Below are 21,653 nucleotides of genomic sequence, written 5' to 3' on the forward strand. Positions count from 1 at the left end.
AAATCACAATTTTATTGATGAATTGATTGGTACACAAAAGAAATGCAACCAGAGAAAAGTGAGCACACATCTGACTTAAATATAAGTGTCTGAGCAAAGGATCTGAATACATATGACCATGTGATATTTCCGTTTTTGTTTTTTTAATACATTTGCAAAAATTTCTACATTTTTTTTCCTGTCAAGATGGAGTGCAGCGTGTACATTAACCCCTTCATGACCCAGCCTATTTTGACCGTGACCTGGCCATTTTTTGCAATTCTGACCAGTGTCCCTTTATGAGGTAATAACTCAGGAACGCTTCAACGCATTCTAGCGATTCAGAGATTGTTTTTTCGTGACATATTGGGCTTCATGTTAGTAGTAAATTTAGGTCAATAATTTTTGCGTTTATTTGTGAAAAAAACGGAAATTTGGCGAAAATTTTGAATTTTTATTCTGTTAAATCAGAGTTATCTGACACAAAATAGTTAATAAATAACATTTCCCACATGTCTACTTTACATCAGCACAATTTTGGAAACAATTTTTTTTTGTTAGGAAGTTATAAGGGTTAAAAGTTGACCAGTGATTTCTCATTTTTACAACAAAATCTACAAAACCATTTTTTTTTAGGGATCACATTTGAAGTCACTTTGAGGGGTCTATATGGCGGAAAATACCCAAAAGTGACACCATTCTAAAAACTGCACCCCTCAAGCTACTCAAAACTACATTCAAGAAGATTATTAACCCTTCTGGTGCTTCACAGGAACTAAAGCAACGTGGAGGTAAAAAAAGGACATTTTAATTTTTCCAACATAAATTTTCTTTTAGCATCAATTTTATCATTTTCACATGGGTAACAAGATAAAATAGATCCTAAATTTTGTTGGGCAATTTCTCCTGAGTACACAGATACCTCATATGTGGTCATAAACCACTGTTTGGGCGCACGGCAGGGCTCAGAAGGGAAGGAGTGCCCCATTTGACTTTTTGAATGGAAAATATGCTTCAATATTTAGCGATTGCCATGTTGCGTTTGGAGAGCCACTCTGCGCCTAAACATTGGAGCTCCCCCACAAGTGACCCCATTTTGGAAACTAGACCCTCCCAAGAAACTTATCTAGATGCATAGTGAGCACTTTGATCCCCCAGGTGCTTCACAAATTGATCCGTAAAAAAAAAAAAAAAAAAGTACTTTTTTTCACAAATTTTATTTAGCCTCAGTTTTTTCATTTTCACATGGCAACAGGATAAAAAGGATCCTAAAATTTGTTGGGCAATTTCTCCTGAGCACACCAATACCTCATATGTGGTCATAAACCACTGTTTGTGAGCATGGCAGGGCCCGGAAGGGAAGGAGCGCCATTTGACTTTTTGATTGGAAAATTAGCTCCAATCGTTAGCAGACACCATGTCGCGTTTGGAGAGCCCCTTTATGCCTAAACATTGGAACTCCCCCAAAAGTGACCCCATTTTGGAAACTAGACCCCCAAGGAGCTTATCTAGATGTGTGGTGAGCACTTTGAACCCCCAAGTGCTTCACAGAAGTTTATAACGCAGAGCAGTGAAAATAAAAAATCTTTTTTTTTGCTCAAAAGTTTTTTTTAGCCCGATATTTTTACAATGGTAACAGGATAAATTGGACCCCAAAAGTTGTTGTCCAGTTTGTCCTGAGTATGCTGGCACCCCATATGTGGGGGGGAACCACTGTTTCAGCGCCCGGCAGGGCGCAGAAGGGAAGGAGCGTCATTTGACTTTTTGAATGGAAAATTAGCTCCAAGTGTTAGCGGACACCATGTCGCATTTGGAGAGCCCCTGTGTGCCTAAACTTTGGAGCTCCCCCACAAATGACCCCATTTTGGAAACTAGACCACCCAAGGAACTAATCTAGATGTGTGGTGAGCACTTTGAACTCCCAAGTGCTTCACAGATGTTTATAACGCAGAGCCATGAAAATAAAAAATATTTTTTTTTCCACAAAAATAATTTAGCCCCCAATTTTTTATTTTCCCAAGGGTACCAGGAGAAATTAGACCCCCAAAGTTGTTGTGAAATTTTTCCTGAGTACGCTGATACCCCATAAGTGGGGGTAAACCACTGTTTGGGCACACATCGGGGCTCGAATTGGAGGGAGCACAGTTTAACTTTTTGAACGCAAAATTGGCTGGGATCAATGGTGGCGTCATGTCGCGTTTGGAGAACCCCTAATGTGCCTCAACAGTGGAAACCCCTCAATTCTATCTCCAACCCTAACCCCAACACACCCCTAACCCTAATCCCAACCCTAATCATAACCCTAACCACAACCCTAACCCCAACACACCCCTAACCCTAATCCCAACTCTAACCCTAACCACAAGCCTAACCGTAATCCCAACCCACCCCTAACCCTAATCCCAATCCTAATTACAACCCTAACCCTAATCCCAACCCTAACCCTAATTCTAACCCTAGCCCTAACTCTAATTCCAACATTAACCCTAGCCCTAACCCTGATGGAAAAATAAAAATAAAAATATTTTCTTTATTTTATTATACGTCCCTACCTATGGGGGTGATAAGGGGGGCGGTGATTTTCTTTATTTATTTTGATCACTGTGACAGTGATCAAAATAAATGAATGACTCTGCAGCGTCGCAGATTCCCGGCGGGCGCACGGCGCATGCGCCATTTTCCAAGATGGCGACGCCCATGATCCGGGACGGCGGGACACCGGGACGGCCAGAGGGAGTTCGGAGGCCTCGTGAAGGGTGAGAGGGGGTGATCGGAGGGCAGGGGGACCGGAGGGAAGGCAGATTTTGACAGTGGCGGCCGATCGACACTGAGTCAGTTGGGGGGGGTCGGTTCAGTGTCTCCAGCCATGCCCGATGCTATTTCAGCATCAGCCATGGTTGGATTTGTAATATTTCATCAAATTTCATTGATGAAATATTTCAATCGCTCTGATTGGCAGTTTCACTTTTAACAGCCAATAAGAGCGATCGTAGGCACGTGGGGGCTAAGCCACGCCCCCTAGGGTTAACGCTAAGGTGTCCTGTGTGCGCGGGTCGGGTGACCTTTCAGTGACCCCGGTCACCCGACCCGCAGGGGGGCTTTAAAGTCATGACGCCACATAGGCGTCATGGGTCGTTTTGATACGACTTTTCATGACGCCTATGTGGCGTCAAAGGTCGTGAAGGGGTTAATGAGAAAAAAAAATGAACAGCAGTACAGTACCAAAGGGTTAGACAGAATGGATAGTCAGGACATAGCAATAGATCATAAAACCAGAACGGGCAATAGACAGTACAATAGGGACAAACTGTAATGGAGTAACGATAGCCAAGCCAGGAGGTCAGAACCGGAAAAGACAATAGTGCCAAAACGAGAAACGGAGTACAGAGTGAGAGAACAGACCGAGTCATACAGGGGAAGCGAACAAGCAACACAGAATAAACGCACACCAGGGGTCAGACACACCAGAACAACAGTATAGCTGACAGAGAACCCTGGTAAAGAGTGAGTATAAATACCCCTCCCAGATCCAGAAAGAGGCCATGAACACTTAACCCTGTGAGTGCAGGGCAAGAACCCTGTTCAAAACATGACACATGGTTAATGTGTGCATGTGTCTTGTTCCTTACTTTTGAGTTTTCTCTTATACTTCTGCATTGCAGTGTTTCATGCATCCAGCATTCTCCTTCAAATGAACCGGAATTAATAGGATAGAATAATTAGATGAATATAATTAACAAGAGTACGAGCCCGTTCCGTGCGGGTCTGTATCCTGCTCTGCGGTGTGGAGCTTGGCAGTGGAGACTGGAACCAAGTTGCTTGTTTATTTACCTTGTCTGTCTCGTGCTTGCCACTATCCTCTGTGTTTGTACCATCTGCAGTGGTAAAGCTAGAGTCCTTGCCAGCCAGTTAACTAGCCAGTGCTTAGTGAAGAGACAGCAAGGGACCAGGTACATGACGGCGGCGGGGGGACGACCCATATAGGGCAATAAGGGAGCTTAGGGATAAGCAAAGGCTGAGTTAGGAGGCGCCCCATCCACCGTTCCCTACTGTTAGGGTCTTCCTTCCCCTTTTCCCATCCAGTTGTTGGTGTTTGTTGAGGCGTCCACTGAACCGATCCTTGTGGTTGTGACAGTATCCTAGCAGATCATGCCCAATTCAGAAAGTTTCACCATGTTTCATTAAGAAAATTTAAATAAAATGTACATCCTTATTTTAACTAAAAAACCCTCAAAACTATGCTATAAGTAATGATCATCTCAAAGCTACAGTTTTCAAATGTAGATACAAAATTAAAGAGGTTGTTCGGTCACACTCTGTAGGATAAAACCACTGATCAGCTGTTATTTGCTTTGTTATTGCTGGGTAAAAACAATGAGTGGAGTTGAAAATTGCAGCTCTATTCAATGTGTAGCATCTGCTGCAGGTTACAGCAGAACAACCATCATTTGTATAGGAGCTGTTCTGCAGTAGGTAACTGTGTCCTCTAGACCAGGGGTCCCCAACCACCGGTCCGTGCAGTGCTCTTGCCGGTCTGCGGACACAAGGGCAGCCGGCGGCTGTGTAGCAGCTGATACTCACTCACCCTGCATAGGGGTCCCTTTCGGCGCGGTGGCTTCATCCAGCGCTGAGCTGACAAGTGTACCTCTCATTTAGTTTCATGAATATGGACGCCACTCCTCTCCCATAGGCGTGGCGTCCATATTCATGCACCTTAATGAGCGGTAGCATGTGACCGCTCCGCACAGGAAGAAGCTGAAGCGCCACGAGATGCAAGGAGGGAAGTTCAGCGACGGGAGGGAAGTATGATGGGGGAGCCAAGCGGAGCCATATATACAAGGGAGGGAGAGTGGGAGCGGAGCCATATATACAAGGGAGGGAGAGTGGAAGCAGAGCCATAAATACAAGGGAGGGTGGGAGCAGAGCCATATATACAAGGGAGGGAGAGTGGAAGCGGAGCCATATATACAAGGAAGGGAGAGTGGAAGCGGAGCCATATATACAAGGGAGGGAGAGTGGAAGCAGAGCCATATATACAAGGGAGGGAGAGTGGAAGCGGAGCCATATATACAAGGAAGGGAGAGTGGAAGCGGAGCCATATATACAAGGGAGGGAGAGTGGAAGCAGAGCCATATATACAAGGGAGGGAGAGTGGGAGCAGAGCCATATATACAAGGGAGGGAGAGTGGGAGCGGAGCCATATATACAAAAGAGGGAGAGTGGGAGCGGAGCCATATATACAATGGAGGGAGAGTGGAAGCAGAGCCATATATACAAGGGAGGGAGAGTGGGAGCAGAGCCATATATAAAAGGGAGGGAGAGTGGAAGCAGAGCCATATATACAAGGGAGGGAGAGTGGAAGCAGAGCCATATATACAAGGGAGGGAGGGTGGGAGCGGAGCCATGCATACAGGATGAGACAGGGGAGCCATGCATACAGGATGGGACAGGGGAGCCATGCATACAGGATGGGACAGGGGAGCCATGCATACAGGATGGGACAGGGGAGCCATGCATACAGGATGGGACAGGGGAGCCATGCATACAGGATGGGACAGGGGAGCCATGCATACAGGATGGGACAGGGGAGCCATGCATACAGGATGGGACAGGGGAGCCATGCATACAGGATGGGACAGGGGAGCCATGCATACAGGATGGGACAGGGGAGCCATGCATACAGGATGGGACAGGGGAGCCATGCATACAGGATGGGACAGGGGAGCCATGCATACAGGATGGGACAGGGGAGCCATGCATACAGGATGGGACAGGGGAGCCATGCATACAGGATGGGACAGGGGAGCCATGCATACAGGATGGGACAGGGGAGCCATGCATACAGGATGGGACCGGGGAGCCATGCATACAGGATGGGACAGGGGAGCCATGCATACAGGATGGGACAGGGGAGCCATGCATACAGGATGGGACAGAGGAGCCATGCATACAGGATGTGACAGGGGAGCCATGTATACAGGATAGGAGGGTGGGAGCGGAGCCATGTATACAAGGATGGGAGGATGGGAGCAGAGCCATGTATACAGGATGGGAGAGTGGAAGCGGAGCCATGTATACAGGATGGGAGGGTGGGAGCGGAGCCATGTATACAAGGTTGGGAGGATGGGAACAGAGCCATGTATACAAGGATGGGACAGGGGAGCCATGCATACAACAGGGGAAGCTACACAGAGCTGGACAGGATGGGGGGAACCACACATACATTTTCTGATGATTAGAAAATAATCAGCATGTACAGTACTCCAGTACAATTTTTCTTAAGTACTCAATGCTCCGTTTCCTTGTAGGTTCCATCATTAGCAGTGACGGTCATCAGTAGAAGTAGCCCAGTGCTCTCACTGAAACAGAGAAACAAGCCAGTTGCTCAGACTCATTCAAAACCTATGGTAAGTTGAGTCATATTATAAATGTTATAATTAAATGATAAGTATGCACTGCTAAACTACAACCGCGTCCATAGCCCCGCCCCCTTATGACCAAAACCCTGCCCCGTCACACCTCCATCCGCCCTGCCGGGCCATGGAAGAATGGTCTTGCTTGAAGCCGGTCCGTGGTGCAAAAAAGGTTGGGGACCACTGCTCTAGACACTGAACGAAGCTGCACTTTGCTCCGTTCAAATTGTTTACAGTCAGCAAACGCAAATTTCAAACAATTTCTCGAGTGTACGAAGAGGTTTATGTGCAGATTTTCCCTCCAAAATTGCATAATATGTGGAAAATCCACAGGTAAAATAACTCGTATGCGTTTTTAATGCATTTGCACTGTGGAAACACACTAAAACACATGGAATCCACACGACTGTATCAAAGTTTTATCAAAGCCAAATAACACAGGAAGTATCAAAATCAATGCAGCTTTTTTTATGACATACCAAAAGGAAAAACATTGTGTCAAAAATTGCATGTAAAAAAAAGCACTCAAAAACACAATGAAAAATCACAAGTAATATAATTTACTTCATAGGTGCAGAAATGCTGCCGCATCAAAAACGCACAAAATACCCCTCATGGAAACATAACCTAAGACTTTGTTTATTATAATACCAAACGCAATGCATTCAATATAATACTAAAGTATCCATAGCTTTAATCCCATTTTCCACCTTTTCATAACAGCTTATTAACATTTAAAGCCATCAAACAGACAAGAAGTTTTCAGATTCATCCAGATGCAAAGGACAAGACAAATTCCCACAAGATAGTAGCTAAAAACATCAACTTCCTGTTCAGATCATGAAAGGTCAGGGATTGTTCTGCAGTCTTGTACCCTTTTAATGGCAAGAAATTATATCTAATTAAATATCCAGGCAGCTTTTATCGTTCTCTGATTTGACTCTTAATGAGGTACTACAGGGATAAGAGCTTATATCTTGGAGCTTGTTTGCTAAGCTTCAGTACAGAGGTTTTGACTGTCTCCCAGGGGCCACAACCTAATTCACAGTAGTAGCTCGCAGAGATGTGGAGTCGGTAAAGGGCATGTCACACTAAGAGATATCGCTAGCAATATCGCTATAACTTGTGACGTTATAGCGATATTGCTAGCGACATCGCGGTGTGTGATACTTACCTACAACCCGTTCCCCCGCTGGTTATCGCTGATCGCGCGAGAACGTCCAGGACCGCTTCTCGTCGTCAGCTTCCTGTGGAGAGACGAGCGACCAGTGTGGAGCCGGGCGGGAGGACGCAGGATCGCCTGGTGTGACAAGTAAGTAGCAACCCCCGACCCCAGCGATGTCGCTGGTGAGATCTGCCTGTGTGGCAGCTCACTAGCGACCACTTAGCGATGTACCAGCGATCCTGACCGCGTCATATCGCTGGTCGGGATCGCTGGTACATCGCTAAGTGTGACAGTACCTTAAGCCAAACCTGCGAGTCCGACTCCTCAATTTCCCTTACACCGACTCCACGACTCCGACATATATTGCTTACATTTAAGTGAAAAATGTATTGTAGTACAATGTGAACATCAGACATTTAATCATTTCTATGATCCAATAATCAAGATATTTAGATAGATAATATGTTCTATTTATTGGAATACAACTTTAGAACACAAAAAACTGTAATAAATTGTAAATATGTAATACACTGTATAATATCGACTACATACATACGATACAGACCAAAGTTTGGAAACACCTTCTCATTCAAAGAGTTTTCTTTATTTTCATGACTATGAAGATTGTAGATTCACTCTGAAGGCATCAAAACAATGAATTAACACATGTGGAATTATATAATTAACAAAAAAGTGTGAAACAACTGAAAATCTGTCTTATATTCTAGGTTCTTCAAAGTAGCCACCTTTTGCTTTGATTACTGCTTTGCACACTCTTGGCATTCTCTTGATGAGCTTAAAGAGGTAGTCACTGGAAATGGTCTTCCAACAGTCTTGAAGGAGTTCCCAGAGATGCTTAGCACTTGTTGACCCTTTTGCCTTCACTCTGCGGTCCAGCTCACCCCAAACCATCTCGAATGGGTTCAGGTCTGGTGTCTGTGGAGGCCAGGTCATCAGGCGTAGCACCCCCATCACTCTCCTTCTTGGTCAGATAGCCCTTACACAGCCTGGAGGTGTGTTTGAGGTCATTGTCCTGTTGAAAAATAAAATGATGGTCCAACTAAACACAAACCGGATGGAATAGCATGCCGCTGCAAGATGCTGTGGTAGCCATGCTGGTTCAGTATGCCTTCAATTTTGAATAAATCCCCAACAGTGTCACCAGCAAAGCACCCCCACATCATCACACCTCCTCCTCCATGCTTCACGGTGGGAACCAGGCATGTAGAGTCCATCCGTTCACCTTTTCTGCGTCGCACAAAGACACGGTGGTTTGAACCAAAGATCTCAAATTTGGACTCAGACCAAAGCACAGATTTCAACTCGTCTAATGTCCATTCCTTGTGTTCTATAGCCCAAACAAGTCTCTTCTGCTTGTTGCCTGTCCTTAGCAGTGGTTTCCTAGCAGCTATTTTACCATGAAGGCCTGCTGCACAAAGTCTCCTCTTAACAGTTGTTTGTAGAGATGTGTCTGCTGCTGGAACTCTGTGTGGCATTGACCTGGTCTCTAATCTGAGCTGCTGTTAACCTGCGATTTCTGAGGCTGGTGAATCGGATGAACTTATCCTCCGCAGCAGAGGTAACTCTTGGTCTTCCTTTCCTGGGGCGGTCCTCATGTGAGCCAGTTTCTTTGTAGCACTTGATGTTTTTTGCCACTGCACTTGGGGACACTTTCAAAGTTTTCCCAATTTTTTGGACTGACTGACCTTCATTTCTTAAAGTAATGATGGCCACTCCTTTTTCTTTACTCAGCTGCTTTTTTCTTGCCATAATACAAATTCTAACAGTCTATTCAGTAGGACTATCACCTGTGTATCCACCAGACTTCTGCGCAACACAACTGATGGTCCCAACCTCATTTATAAGGCAAGAAATCCCACTTATTAAACCTGACAGGGCACACCTGTGAAGTGAAAACCATTTCCGGTGACTACCTCTTTAAGCTCATCAAGAGAATGCCAAGAGTGTGCAAAGCAGAAATCAAAGCAAAAGGTGGCTACTTTGAAGAACCTAGAATATAAGACATACAGTATTTTCAGTTGTTTCACACTTTTTTATTAATTATATAATTCCACATGTGTTAATTCATAGTTTTGATGCCTTCAGAGTGAATCTACAATTTTCATAGTCATGAAAATAAAGAAGACGCTTTGATTGAGGTGTGTCCAAACTTTTGGTCTGTACTGTATATATATATATATATATATTTTTTTTTTTTTCAAACAATGTGAAAAACATATAGCCAGCTCACCATAAAGGAGTTCCTCTTGATGCAGTAATCGGTGTTCACCCTATACTTTGCACGGATCCAGTCAGGGAGTATGCCCCAACAAATAGAAATATGAGGAAATTGGGATCCAGCAAAAGGATGAAAGTTCACCAGATTTGTAAAAACTTCTTCTTTATTGATCCATTATGTCATAAAAAGTATAAGGAACTCCAATCAATTAGTAGCATTCCAGCAAGGTCCCTTGCTGGAATGCTACTAATTGACTGGAGTTCCTTATACTTTTTATGACATAATGGATCAATAAAGAAGAAGTTTTTACAAATCTGGTGAACTTTCATCCTTTTGCTGGATCCCAATTTCCTCATTTACATATATATATATATATATATATATATATATATATATATATATATATATATATATATATATATATATATACACATACACACACACACACACGCTATGACTTATCTCGGCTAAGATAAAGCCTAGATCCTCAGGCTACATTCACGCTATGGGCGTAGCCATGATCAAAATTAGGGGGGGGAGGGCAGAACCTCATACTGTTCTGCAGAATTTCATACTGCACACCTCAGCTGCTGCGGAACCTCATACTGCACACCCCTACACTTGAAAATAAAGCCTGCACCTCAAGAAGATGTGGTGGTGAATGCAGTCTATTTATTCCAACTATCAATTGATGTTGATGTGTTACTGAAGACGAGCAATGCCTGTCCTGGGCGTCCTTTTGGGCAGCTATGAGGTGTACCTGACTGGTGCTAAAAAAAAGGAGTGTTAGTCTGTGTGCTATCCGGCTTTCATTCTTTTTGGTACAGATATGATATGGATAGACAGATATGGATAAATGGATATATAGATAGAGCAGATTTCTAATCTGCTTTTGCTATTGAAAACATTAGCTATGAGCTCAAAAACCTTTCAGGTGATGCCATTTTTTAAAAAGCTGATCTGCTTTTGCAACTGAAAAACGTATACTCAAGAAACGCAGGAAAAACGCTGTGTGTGAATGTAGCCTTAGATCAGGAATAGAACAGTCATTTATAGGACATTTCATAACTTTCCCAAATTCCTATGAAAAAATATTCAGCACATTCTGCATTGAACTAATGTACCCAATTTATTATATATTTTAGGAGTCGGTCCATTTTATACCGACTCCAACTCCACCAAAATGAGCACCGACTCAGACTCCACAGCCCTGGTAGCTCTGCAACTGCTGAAGATAATTGGCTTGCTGATGAATGCTGGAACTCTGCAGTCAGCACAGCTACAGTCCACTATCATAGTTATTGAGGGCCTTTCACAAAATTGTATAGATCACCAAAATGGTGCAAAGTGGTTGATTAAAATGTTAGTTGCTTTTTTTTCTCCGCTGCAATGTGACGATGTGAGGTGTTAAAGTTTAGGGCAAAAATACAAGTTTGAATCAAGTGGGCATTAACAGATATTCTGCTCTGGAGGGGGGGGGGAGGTGGCTGTGTTACTTTTTCCCCCTGTATGATGCTGCCCAATCATAAGAAGGTATCAACACAGCAGAAAACAAAAGTCAAAACACACAGAAAATTATCTAACAGCTATTTTCAGCGTGATCTGATCAAGGTTTTTCATTTTTTTAGTTTCTTCAGGGTACTTAAACCAGCGATCATTTGATCACATATACAATACACTGCAATACTGAGAAGTTGCCATCTTTGCGTTCCTTTTAATCCAAGCCACAATGGACTTAATAAGGATGTTGTGATTTCTTTTTACTCTAGACTGCAATTCTGAAGATTCACCGAGGTCTAAGGTATACAAAATAAAGAGAAAATAAATAACACATTTTTAAAAAATTTTTATTAGGTGTTTGAATCGCCTCTTTTCCAAATAAAAAAAGCATAATGTGTTACTTCATCCGTATATCAAAATATTATTTAATAATAAACGCTAATGCTGTAAACAAAAATAAGAAATAAATTAAAAAAAAACAGACCTGCCATTTATTCAATTGTCCACCTCCCGCAATGAATTAAATACAAAGGTGACTGGAATGTTGTATGTGCCCCTAAATGTATCCAATAAAAATTAAAGCTCGGAAAAGAATAGACAAGCTCTCATACAGCTCTAATAATGGAGAAATAAAAAAAGTTGTGGACCTCGGAAAATTGCAACACAAACACATTTTATTTTTTTACGAAGTTCAGAGTTATATTAAGATATCACATTAATAATAATATAAAAAAAGACTATAACTTTGGTATTGCTGAAATTGTACTGACTTGAGGAATCTTGTTGCTAGTTCACTCCAAGTGAGTATATTTTGTACTAGTTGTACTCCAAATGATTGTATTTTGATATCAGTGGATCTGACGGCAGGCAAAAAGACTTGAGAAAAGTGGGGCTTTGGAAGCACTTACATACATTTTTTAATTTACAGAAATAAAGACAAATTCCCTAACAAAGTTATTTGGAAAATTTCATAATTTTCCTGCTGGACAAAATTTATAAAAAATAAATAAATAAAAAAATTAAAGTTTTTTTTCCACTTTGAGTAACAACTAGAAGCATGTTTTCTTCTGGAACAAATTCTACTGGAAGTTTAATCCTGCAAGTGGCAATGAAAATGTAAAATTTTCCCATCCAAACATCCTAGATGGATTCGTTTTTTTTTTTTTTATAAACTATGCACTGGCCCTGGATGTTTGATCCAGACAAACAAACTGGCAAATGATGTAATGATTCCCAGCAAGCTAATGAGAGGTTAACCTATAAAATATTACCACCTTCCTAGGAAAACTTAAAGCGGATAGGAGCTACGGCCACCGCCTTTCAGGGCTTATCTTCAGCATTCTATAATGCTGTAGATAAGCCCCCGATCCGACCTGGAAGATAAGAAAAATAAGTTTCATTATACTCACCCGGGGGGCGGTCCGATGGGTGTCACAAGTCCGGCACCTCCCATCTTCTTACTATCGCCGCACTCATGCTCGCTTAATGACTCGCCGTCATTGTGCTCCTGCACAGGCATACTTATCTGCCCTGTTAAGGGCAGAGGAAAGTACTGCAGTGTGCAGGAGCTGGGCCTCTCTGACCTTTCCCGATGCCTGCACACTCCAGTACTTTGCTCTGCCCACAACAGGGCAGATAAGTACGCCTGCGCAGGACGCAATGCCGGGGAGACTGTGAAGCAAGCAGGAGGGCGGCATTGCAAGAAGATGGGAGGCGCCAGACCGGGACCTGTGACACCCATCGAACTGCCCACCAGGTGAGTATAAATAAAAGTTATTTTTCTTATCTTTCACGTCAGATCAGGGGCTTATCTACAGCATTATAGGATGCTGTAGATAAGCCCTGAAAGGCAGTGGGCCACATCTTATATCAGCCAAAACTGCTGACAGGTTCGCTTTAAGGCTATGTGCCCACGTTAGCGTTTTTAAATGCTCAGGAAACTGATCCCCTTCCCAGAAAACGCGCGTCTTTTTTCTGCGCGTTTCTTGTGCATTTTTTGCAAAAAAGACGCGGGTTTTTGACGCGCATTTTCTGGGAACATTAGGGAAGGCTAAAAACGCTCAGCAATAAAGACATTAATGAGCATGCTGCGCTTTTAGCCGCTAAGCGATTCCTGAGCAGTTAAAAACGCATGCATTGGCACAAAAAGCCAAAAACGCATGCAAATTAATTAGAATCTTCTTTTTAGCATTTCTGCAGCGTCTGAGCCGGCACAAACACTGCGGAAACGCTTAAAAAAAACGCAATGTGGGCACACAGCCTAAAACTTGTTTTTCATCCAAGTTAAACAATTTCTGAGATGAAATAACAAACGCTTGCTGACAAAGGTTAGACTACAGCCATTGCAGAAATATGGATGACATCAATCCTAAAAGAAACTTGTTAGTAACTATAGCACTGACAAATACTGATACAAATGGATTTGCTCATTGTAACAAATCAAACGGTAAAGTGTTACAGATCCGAAAAGCTACACATCAGACCTACCACATAGTGCCACCATAAAAGTAGGATGCACAATAACATTGCTCATTAGTTAAGTGAACCATAATTTTTACAGGTTTACTGATTTTACAATATTAAGCATGTTCTAAATTAAAAAAAAAAAAAAAATCAAACCACTGGCATCTTCTACTACTAAAAGGGGTTGTCAATAACTTGCATCATTCCTTTCTTAAATACAAGAGTCCCCTGAGTAAAATAAAAGTGTATGCTCACCTCCTGCATTGATTTTGTTCCAGCGATATAGATGACTGGTTCCCCAGCGCTCGCTTGACATTATGTCATGTGAACATTGCAATCTATCAACGACTTCTGATTGGCTGAAGTGCTCACATGACAAAACGTCAAGTAAGCACTGAGACACTGGCACCAAATTTGCTGGAACTATGTAGTTACAGGTGGGGAGTATGGGCTTTTCTTATTTTACTCAGGGAACGGAGGCGTTTAAGAAGGCATTGTCCAAAATTCCTTTATTAGTGACCTGACCTCAACTGCTTGAGTGGTGAAATTAGCATGTAAGCCAAGTGCAGAAGCTGTCAGGTGACCATAGGACTGGATGACATCACTTATGGTACCAACATGGACTACTGGAGCAGCGACAGATTGAAGGTGTGAATAAATGGCAACAGTTAGAGACTTTGCCTATAAGAAGGCCAATTTTGTGAAATCCCGGTAAATACTGACTAGCGAAATTATATGTCACACAAACAGTTTAAAACACTCATCTGTTATCACAGCATCCTCCTCCTAAATAACCATGCACAGTGAATGCACTACTGTGACCAGCATTCTGCAGGTCACCTCCATACAAACAAAAAAATTCAGGTAATCTGATAAGAAACCCCAAGATATTTCATAATCCAATCACAAAAGGAAGTGCAGTCAATAATAGATTGGCAAAGAAAAAAAGAAAAAAGCTAATGAATTGCCAAAATGTAATTTCTACTGATTGCGCTACCGTCAAGGGAAAAGCTGCCCTGCTACTTCCAAGATAAAGGTTGAAATAAATTGCTATTTGTACAGTTAGCTGCTTGTATTTCCACAATTATTACAGAGAAAATCCATCTTAAAAATAAGTTTTTGTATTGCTTGCAGAAAACCTTGGCAAAGAATAGGAAGAATGGGAGAACTACGGTTTAAAGGGGTGGTCCGAAAGCCAAAATCAATATTTAGTGCCATAATTTATAATAAACTGTCACTCACCAATTCTGCAACTGTGGTAGACATTTAGGTCACGTTCACAGGTTCAGTAATTTACAACAGTATTTGTAGCCAAAATCAGAAGAAAAGAATAAAAAACACATCACAACTTCTGTATTTTTCACCAACTATTGGTTTTGGCTTACAAATACTGATGTAAAATACTGACTAAATACTGATCCTGTGAACGTGGCCTAAATTGTAGCACTTTGTGTTGAATTTAGAGAAACTACTTGTTATATTCGTTATGTGGAAGTATTTTCATTCTTGTGGGATTGGTTTATCGCAAGCAGCAGAAAGTTTGAAAACTTTGCTAATAAACCTAATTTACAATAGGGGCTTAAACATTTTATTAGCAACTCTAAGTAAAATACAGGAATCATTAAAACCAACAGTAATCATTATGAGGAGTTCAACTTGCACCAACATTTTCAAAGACACAGAAAAGTTCAAACCAGTACTTACATCCTTCACTTTGACTGTCTTTGTTTGAATTATAGACCTAAGAAGATAAAAAGAAATATTAAGCAATGGATATAAAGAAAAAAATACAGATTTAAGTGAAAACTGGAAAACATTCAAATAAAAGTTAATCCAAACATCTAATGAAATAGCCTTTATGCAACATTACATACAAAAGAGACTTTGTATATTTTGTAATAACGTATGAAACTGCAAAAAAAAAAATTTTAAAATGTCTATCTGACAGAAATTCCTAGTTCATAATTATTTTGTTAGTGGTACAATGTTACCACAAATCCAGCAGATGACAGACAACCCCTGGTTTAAAGTCTAGAACTTTGGCTGCTTTTTGGAAATATTGTGTAAAAAATAATAATGTATTAATACAAATTATGTTTCATAACAGTAATGGCATAATTTAGGATTAATTTCAAAGTGCACATGCATGTTTTCTGTACAGATGGGGTTGGGCCTATGAAACATTAGTCTGACACTAGGTACGGTATAAAGAATTATGAGACATTTGCTTGTCTGCATGTGGTCCATAGGTAAACGAGAGCAGGTATATTTTATGTTAATGAAATAGAAAAAAGACTTGGCACTGCTGCACCACCATACAACCTCAGCAGTATGCTTAGAGGTCAAATCACACACATGTTCAAAATGCCATATGCAAAGAACGGAACAAACAAGTCCAGTATCTATTTTAAAAGAAATGAAGGATGGCACTCACCGTCCTGATCAGGACCCGTAGAAGCGTAGGAATCCACACCTGGCGCATTGCTCCCTTGCCGATGACTTTTATCATACAATAAAGTCTTCAATGTTAGAACAGTGAGTGCCATCCTTCACTTCTTTTTATACAGTTATATATTTATGGATGCTATCTGCTACATAAACAATCTTAAATCATTTTACAAATACAAAGCTTTAATTTTAGGCTAAAAAGGTATGAAAATATATAAATTGTAGTGGCAATATTGGTGAGACTCATTCTGGACTATGATATAAACTATCTGAATTTGGTATCTCATAGGATCATTCAAATGTTTCTCTGGTTTTATTGAACTGAGCATTCCTATCTCTTCCGTTTTGTTACAGAACATATACTGTATACACTAGAATAGTCAAGTTTTTCAGCACATTTATTTGTCCTGAAAATGCTCCCCTAGGCTTATACTCGAGTGACCTGTTCAGAAGATGGAGGGAGAGAGGCAGTGGGGGAGCAGCGGGTCACAGGAAGCAGGAACCGGCTGCTGCGGCTAAAGCTTGTGCCCACTGCTAAAGAGAAATGAATATTCACTGTGCTGGAAGTGAATATTCATTTTTCTGAAATAGCACGTACACAGTTACAGCTGCAGCAGCCGGTCCCTGCAGCTGCTTGGCGGTCACATGTGCCTGCTACTTAAGAGAAATGAATATTCTCCCATGGGCATGGAGAGAGAGGTGAAAATTCATTTCTATTAAGTAGCGGCTGACACTGTGCACGGCTACTTAATAGAAATGAATACTCACTGCCCTCCACGCACATAGTTTAGAAGTGGGGAGCAGTGAGTATTCCGGCAGCTGTGCTCTGCTTGTGAACAATGCATGATGTCACTGCCATGCGCTACTTACAAGCATAAAGCAGCTGCTGGCTCCAGAACAAGATGCTGCGAGGGAACGCAGGAAGGCAAGTTTTTTGTTTTTTTTTAAATATTTTTTGATGGGGACCAATCATGCCAGGATAACGATGGGGACATGCATACAAGGATAGGGATGGGGAGCCATGCAGACAAGAATAGGGATGAGGAGCCCATGCAGACAGGATAGGGATGAGGAGTCCGTGCATACCAGGATAGGGATGAGGAGCCCGTGCATACCAGGATAGGGATGAGGAAACAATGCAAACTTCTCAACAAATTCATACCCAAAGTTTTTGTCCGCCTCCTGCCCACTCTTCTGTATAGCAAACACCCCAAATAAAAACCAAAGGTGTCGCCATTTGTTTCAAGAAGTCTGTCCCCTTTGGATTTAAATCATCAGTCGCTGGTAAGGAAGGCCACTACTTAATGGTTACTGGCTCTAATTCAGAAGAATTGCTTCCTTCAATACTCCTAAGGGCCCCGTCACACATAGCGACTTACCAGCGATTCTGACAACGATATGAACTTGTCAGGATCGCTAGTGTGCTGCTACATGATCGCTGGTGAGCTGCCAAACAGGCAGGTCTCAGCACCGATCAGGACAGCGACACGCGGGTAACAAGCGACGCATGTCGCTTAGTTACCCGCCGTGTACATTAAGATACCAGCGCGCTGGTGCAGGGAGCTGGTAACCAAGGTAAACATCGGGTTTCTAAGCGCCGCGCTGGTATCTGTCCTGGGCCCTATATTGTTCAACATCTTTATCAATGATTTAGATGAAGGAATTGAGGGTAAACTGATTAAATTTGCTGATGACACAAAGCTAGGAGGGATAGCTAATACTAGTGGAGAGAGTGGGGATTCAAAAAGATATAAATAAACTGGAGAAGTGGGCAGCAACTAACAGAATGGTTTTTAACAGGGAAAAATGCAAAGTACTACATCTGGGCAATAAAAATGAAAAAAGCATATACAGAATGGGAGGAATAGAGCTAAGCAACAGCACATGTGAAAAAGACATGGGTATACTAATAGATCACAGACTGAAAACTCTTGCAGAAGGAGACACGTTGGATGGTCACGTTGGGAACTCTAGCTCCTAGGGGTCTTAATGAGGCCATTAGTTTCTAGTCCTTTTTATAATGTTTTATTCAAGTAAGGGTATTTCTTTCTTTTTTCTTTGTACACTATGTTTTTAGGTGTGTATATTAATTGTATATACATTTCTTTTCCATCCTTTTCATCATAGGTTGTTGTAAATTATGTTTATATCGTACTATATTGCTCTTTGGATCCGTGAGCCAGTATGATCATGAAGACTTCCATCTGCGTATATAAGACGATTTATGAATCATTTCGTCAACTCTGTCACAGACTCAAGAATCATGTTCTATATGTTAATGTGATGTGTACTGCACTACCTCCATACTGTATGCTATATTGTGTTTATTATAAATATCTTAATTGAGGAATTTATAGTGTAAGTTTCTAATAAGCTTTGTATTCGTATTCCAGTAAATTCTTCAACAGTTATTTCTAGAAGGAAAATGTGGCTTACGTAGATTATTTGCATACAGAAAGGGGAATTGTCTTTGTATTCTACCTAGACACTTCTAGTATGCATTGGTAGTTTTTAGCGGTATTAAATTTTATTCTATATAGAATAGGACTATTAAACTCCTTTGATTATGCTGAAATGAGTTTACATATGACAGTAGATATGAATATTGATTTGTGTCTATTTCTGTCTACTTATATTTAGTCAGAGTTTAACTACTTGACTAGTATTGATATTATGTACAAATGTCTTTTTACTTGGTCCAATGGAACAATATAGTTATTTATGATGTGTGTTGTATCTCGTAATTATTATTGTTATGCACACCTCGATTTATTATGGAACAAATATGGTCTTTTATGATATGTGTCTTTGTCTTTAATACGGTTATTATATGCATCATGTCTACTATGTGATGATTTTGTATATTTAAAAATCTGTGGGCATCTATACTCTACATATGTGTTATGCTATTGCTGTAGGATAGGAAATATCCTGTCTTATCTTTTTCATTGTATTGTACCTAATGATTATTTGCATGAAGTTAGCGATGACACATGATCTGTATAAGTATAATAATCTAGCAATTGCCCATTTTTTCTGATATAGTGAGCACGGGAATACTTCACATTGCGTCACACAGACGCGCCCTGTACATGCGCTGTGCCCGGCCCGTGTTGTGTGGGCGGGACGCGTTGCCGAGGTGATGGTGGGTGATGACGCACGTCCTCTCTCCCATCATGCTTGGCGCGCGCCTGCTCGCCGCCTTGCGGGGCGGGACATCACGTCGGGTAGCGCGCCAACTGGCTGATGCATTCTCATTCATTCTATATAAACGCCAGTCCCTTACTTTATTATTATGCCTCCTGACGAAACCGAGGGCGGTGAAACGTGCGTCGGGGCTTTACCGTGTCTCACGGGTGTCCCTGCATTCATCCAGGACCATGTCACAAGGTAATTTACCTTTTAAAATATAACATTCTTTTGGCGTTAGCTTCTCATTATTTATTAGTGTGCGGCATATAGCCTCTGACTGGGGGCGATTGTTAATTGTATTCAACCTTGGATCTTTTTAAGGATCATATTGAGATAGCAGCTATTACATTGTTGGTTATTATCTCTAGCCTCATTAGGATATCCTTTAGCTGAGCATATTGAATGCATGAGCATGCTGAGAGAACACCATTTATTCTATTTGTAAACGTCAATATAATAGCTATTATCAAATAGTTGATTGTCTATTTTTGCACGGTCTAATCTTACTATTAGATTTAGAGTAGTTTTCAGCTAACATCCTGGCTTTTTGCGGATTTTCACCCCGAGACCGTTTTTTTTTCTGTCTGGCACTATACTGTCATCTCTACTTTGCCAGTATCTTTTAGCTGCTTTTCATGTTACCTTACCATTGATACTGTAATGTCTACAAGATATATATGTGCAATAAAAATTTGATATTGTGTACGAAAAAGCCTCTATTATGGATATTATTCCACTTATGATACTTTTCTTGTAATATTAGTAGCCCCAATAATTTAGTGGCTTGTGATTTTTTGGACTGTTCTGTTTTCCTTCTTTTTGGTTTTACTTTCTACAGGATGGTGGGGAAGGAGACAGTAGGTTGGGGGGTTGCAGCAGCTCGGGTGATGGTGAGACGGTAGCATTGGTAGTGGTGAGTAGGCAGCGGGGTCATTGCAGGCTGTAATCTTTCCTCAAGAGGTTGGTTTTCATGTTCTCAAGAGCCGCGGAGACACCATCACATGTTTCTCAACGCAAGCAATGACTAGCCAGGTCTTTCACCGGAAAGGAACAACCATGGGAAGGGTAGTCTCCAATGAAGGAAACCACCTATGCCAAAACATGGTATCCATCCACAGACAGCTGTTTCGGGGTATTGCCCCTCATCAGTGTGGAGTAGGAAACTGGCTAGTAGGAGCAATGCCTAGTAAAAGACTGTGAAAAATGAGGATGAATGAACTCATGGAGATTAACATCCAACACTGCGGAGACACCATCACGTTTCTCAACACAGTGATGCTAGAGCATTGCCCCCATCCCTTATAAGGGATGCTCTAGCATCACTGCATTGAGAAACATGTGAGGGTGTCTCCGCAGTGTTGGATGTTGATCTCCATGAGTTTATTCATCCTCATTTTTCACAGTCTTTTACTAGGCATTGCTCCTACTAGCCAGTTTCCTACTCTACACTGATGAGGGGCAATACCCCGAAACAGCTGTCTGTGGATGGATACCATGTTTTGGCATAGGTGGTTTCCTTCATTGGAGACTACCCTTCTCATGGTTGTTCCTTTCCGGTGAAAGACCTGGCTAGTCATTGCTTGCGTTGAGAAATATGTGGTGTCTCCGCGGCTCTTGATTTACATGTTTTTGCATATTTCCCATAAGGAATGGGGGCAATGCTCTAGCATCACTGCGTTGATAAACATGTGATGGTGTCTCCGCAGTGTTGGATGTTGATCTCCATGAGTTCATTCATCCTCATTTTTCACGGTTTTCATGTTCTGTCTGAAGGATCCGAATGTGGATGATAGTCTGACGTTTTGGGGCACAGAATTCCAGAGGATGGGGGATATTTGGGAGAAGTCTTGGAGGCGGGTGGGTGAGGAGCGATTAAGTGTGGAGAAGAGAAGAGGTCTTGTGAGGACAGGAGGTTACGTGAGGGAAGATATCGGGAGATTAGTTCAGAAAAATATGGAGGAGACAGGTTATAGATGGCCTTGTAGGTCAGATTATGGATCGCCGCATGGATCACTAGAGTCCACCATCTCTCTATTGTTGGTGAAATTATTCCATTTCCAGCTCTGCAAGAGAAATATCATCCCCCCCCCCCCCCCCGAAGGGGTGTTCCGCAATCTGCAAATTAAAAACTGTCACTTCATTACTCCACTTCTTATACCTTCACTCCCTTCGGGCAAAGATGTTGACAAAACCCACACGCCCCAGGTAGGTTCTATATCACTTCTCTACTTCCATATTAACTCCCCCTCGCAGA

At 41.8% G+C, this 21,653-nt stretch overlaps 1 protein-coding gene across 5 annotated transcripts in view; it reads right to left on the reverse strand.

Annotated features, from left to right (window-relative positions):
- ARHGAP26 (Rho GTPase activating protein 26) overlaps positions 1 to 21,653 on the reverse strand; it is a 605,933-nt gene that overhangs the window by 343,861 nt on the left and 240,419 nt on the right. For all 5 annotated transcript variants that reach the window (XM_073573730.1, XM_073572997.1, XM_073572737.1 and 2 more), the window contains exon 12: positions 15,464 to 15,500. In XM_073573730.1, coding sequence (XP_073429831.1) covers positions 15,464 to 15,500 — 37 coding nt within the window. The remainder of the gene's footprint in view (positions 1 to 15,463; positions 15,501 to 21,653) is intronic.

The sequence above is a fragment of the Dendrobates tinctorius genome, unplaced genomic scaffold (assembly GCF_039654945.1).
Source record: "Dendrobates tinctorius isolate UK_male_01 unplaced genomic scaffold, ASM3965494v1 ptg000001l, whole genome shotgun sequence".
Taxonomy (NCBI): Eukaryota; Metazoa; Chordata; class Amphibia; order Anura; family Dendrobatidae; genus Dendrobates; species Dendrobates tinctorius.